This window comes from Grammomys surdaster, unplaced genomic scaffold, assembly GCF_004785775.1.
Source record: "Grammomys surdaster isolate TR1022 unplaced genomic scaffold, NIH_TR_1.0 62, whole genome shotgun sequence".
In the NCBI taxonomy this organism is placed as follows: domain Eukaryota; kingdom Metazoa; phylum Chordata; class Mammalia; order Rodentia; family Muridae; genus Grammomys; species Grammomys surdaster.
In genome coordinates this window covers 17,241,216-17,244,691 of record NW_021604564.1, presented here as the reverse complement: position 1 = coordinate 17,244,691, position 3,476 = coordinate 17,241,216, and the positions used below count along the sequence as shown (strand labels likewise).

Sequence of the window (3,476 nt, the reverse complement as noted above, 5' to 3'; positions counted from 1 at the left end):
GGAGAGCTCTCATTCTTCTCCACTGCACATCCACAACTCTGCTCTGCTCTCAGGCCACAGCTAGGACATGGACTTGACCAGGTGGGGAGGCCCTGGCCTGCAGCTGCCACAGAAGCGTCTCTGCAGCTCACATCTTTAAAGTGCCCCAGGCTGCACCATGGGTCATAGCAGACAGGCAGTGAGGGCAGAAGTAAAACAGGCCCCAGAGAAGTAGAGATGTGAAAATGTAAGAAAGTTCAGAGACCAGAAAATCAGACGAACCATGGGCATCTAACACGATCCCAGGAAGTAAGCACAAGCTTGAGGGGCCAGTTATTAAACTAAAACTAAACACAAAGCTTTGAGGGAATGCACTGCTGATGAAGAGATCCCATCTGCCCATGACAAAGCACAGTGTGACAAAGACTTAGGCACCTGGCATCAGTGTCAAACAACACAAACCCACATGAATGCCAGACAGCACTTAGAGGCCACAGCTCAGCTCTCCACACTCTTTAAAACCCAAGTGGGAAACTCATTTTTAACAATTGTTCCTGAGTTATAATTTTTAAAGATGTTTGCCTGCCTTTTCCAAATATGCTTAATAGCAACTGTTTAGCCTTTGAACACCAATCCATCAGATTTCCATCGGACTACAAAGGTCTCACAAACACACACACACACACATACACACACCCACACTCACACACACACTCTCATACAGTGTAATATAAAGTTTGATGTGATTTAAATTAAAAATAGCTCCCACTTTAGATGTCCTAGTACATATAGCTAGGTCAGAACTTACTGTGGGAAATGAAAACACAGTGCCACCAATAAAAGCCAGGCCAGGTTCTGACTTCTTATATGGAAAAAATTAAAAGTGGGCATTTTTCTCATAGGGAGGCCCTCACTAATGACCCCCCAAAGTAGAAGAGAAGGAAAGACAGTGCCTATCTGATGGGCTGGTGGCCAATGCCTTTGCTTCCTTCACCCACTCCCTGAACAGTTACAAAATTCCCTATGACAGAATATTGCCGCCAATAGAAATTTCTTCCCAGTTCTTCTCCAGAAAGCGTCCAGTGATCATGCTCTTGAAAGAAGCAATAAATACCCATGTAGTCCTCCGCATCTGGCTGTCCCAACTTTTTTCTTGTATTTTTCCTTTTTCTTCTTCTTTTTTTTTTTTTCTTTTTTGGCAAATTAAAAAGGTATATGGCTTCTTTGCCAATTCTTATGAGGTTTAGCTTGGTATCCTGCGGTAAAAGTACATATATCCCAGGTCTTTGGGGGGCCTTTCTGAGGCACAAACTTTGTGGTCATTGTAGATTACCCATCTGAAAACAAAGAGAGAAGTCTGTGTCAGCAATGGCCCCACAGTGGGAAGAAGAGTCTCCAATATCTCAGATGCTTTAATGTAACCATGGCCAAAACAAGGCATAAAACGAAGAGAACCCCACCCCCAAGACAGTGTTTCTGAACCCAGGCTGGCCTCAAACTCCATAAGTCACACAGGATGCCCTTGAACTGTGCACCACTAGCTGACTAGTTAACCTGAGCCTCATTGTTTGTGTCTTTAAAACAGTTGAACATATAACATGTCAGGCACATGTGCATGCCTGTAACTAGTACTCAGGAGGCCAAGGCAGGAGGACCTCAAGTTAAAGACCAGCTAAGACTATAAAACAGGTTCAAGGTTAACCTGCACTACATAGAGACTCTGGTTTAAAAACAAAGGTGGGGGAGTATACCCCTTCAACTCACTATGAGAGGCTGACCTGGTGGCACTCACCTTTAATCCTCCCCAGCACTATAGAGGAAAAGGCAGTGGATATGAGTTCAAGACCAGCCTGCTCTACAGTGTGAATTCCAGGCCAGCCAAGGTCTACATAGTGAGTCCCTGTCTCAAAACAAAACAAAACAAAACAAAACAAAGCGAAACAAAGCAATATGAGAACCAGAAATAATATAAAAAAAATACTAGTACAATTAGAATGGCTGAGCCCAGGAGAAGCTCAACACATCTATCCACTACCTTCTAAAAAGACTTACCGTCCCTCCTTCTTGATATGGCAAACATAATGGCCACTCATTGTAGATGTTCCCATGTGACTGATGAATGCAAACAACTCGTACACTAGGGAAAAGAAAATAATTCAGTTCCAAGGCAGCAGTCGGGAACCCAGTACGCTTCTAAACAGAATCTGGGGCCAACAGGAGACTGACTATGTAGATTCACACTCCAAGTCTATTAACCTTGCCATGTTGATCACACACACAGAGACACACACAGCACTGCACATGCACACATGCACACAAACACAGACTCCTATACACACACTCACATACACATCCACGCACATACAGAGATACACACATGCACACTGATATGGCATTCCATCAGCAAGCAGGAACAGACTATCAAAGAACAGCAGGCACTGCTGATGCTTTAGATGTACAAGCAGGATTAAAATCCCTATTCTCGAGTCTGATCAAGCTTGCAGATCTGAAAGATGCATGAGGATGGAAAAGTTGTTTTACTTTTCTGAGCTTGTTTCTATCACTGAGCATGAAGAAAACAGAAAAGGAAGGAAAGGAAAGAAGAGGAGGGAGAAGAGGAAGGGGGCTGGGAAGAGGAGAGAGAAGGAGGGCTGGAGGGGAGGAGGCAAAAGAGGTAATGAGAAGGGAAAGAAACTGGAGGGAAGGAAATCAACCACTCTGCAGAGCTTTGTGAAATTTTGGTTCAAACGTCATGTATGGTCAGGAAATAAGATAATCACTGTTTTAGAAAGGGCCAATGGTTCATACAAGATGTCTGACTTACTCATGCTAAGACCTATAAGGATCATAGGATATCACCTTTCTGCTTTTCTAAAGAGATTCAGAGAGCAGGGCTATGTTTGTTTTCTTCTTAGTAATTCTTGTCACCATGCTCAGTAATGACTGAGTTTTTCTTGAGTTAGTTCATGTTGCTTCTACTCATCCTAGACTCACACAAAAACAAAGCGAACTCCATAAACATGTACCTACCCGCTCAGCAAACACTAACAGACTACGATGAGATGGGTAGAAAGGCAGAGCAAGCATTTACAGACTTTCACAGTAATGGGTGAGAAATCTCAAATGAGTAGGAGACATTCAAACAGGCTTACATATCCACTTCCCAGTATTCAACTCTCCATGGTCTATTTCCATAAAGAAGGTCCCCAACCTCTTCTTGCCCTCCTTTTCCTTACCTGCATTGCTTTTACCTGATAATCAAACCCTCCTTCCCCAATACTTGGCCCAGGACATGACCTCTTGGCTGTCCAGATGCCACACTGATGCTCTCCCATCTGTCCCATTTTCTGGTACCCCTCACCTACAAAAGTCTGTACCCATAACTTCAATTTCAGATATTTATCTCCAGATAGCCTCTTTCTGGTTAATCTCACTCTGTCTACTGGAACAAATGCTATTGCTTTCATAGCTTCATATCTAGAAAGCTAATCATTCAT

At 43.3% G+C, this 3,476-nt stretch overlaps 1 protein-coding gene across 1 annotated transcript in view; it reads right to left on the bottom strand.

The window, feature by feature from the left end:
* Window positions 1–1,175: 1,175 nt before the first annotated feature.
* The window catches only part of Usp13 (ubiquitin specific peptidase 13), a 106,727-nt gene continuing 104,426 nt past the window's right edge, over window positions 1,176–3,476 (bottom strand). Inside the window, exons 20-21 of the mRNA XM_028763958.1 lie at window positions 2,032–2,116; window positions 1,176–1,316 (exon numbers count right to left, since the gene is read on the bottom strand). Of these exons, the coding sequence (XP_028619791.1) occupies window positions 1,223–1,316; window positions 2,032–2,116 (179 nt within the window). The 3' untranslated portion in view covers window positions 1,176–1,222. The remainder of the gene's footprint in view (window positions 1,317–2,031; window positions 2,117–3,476) is intronic.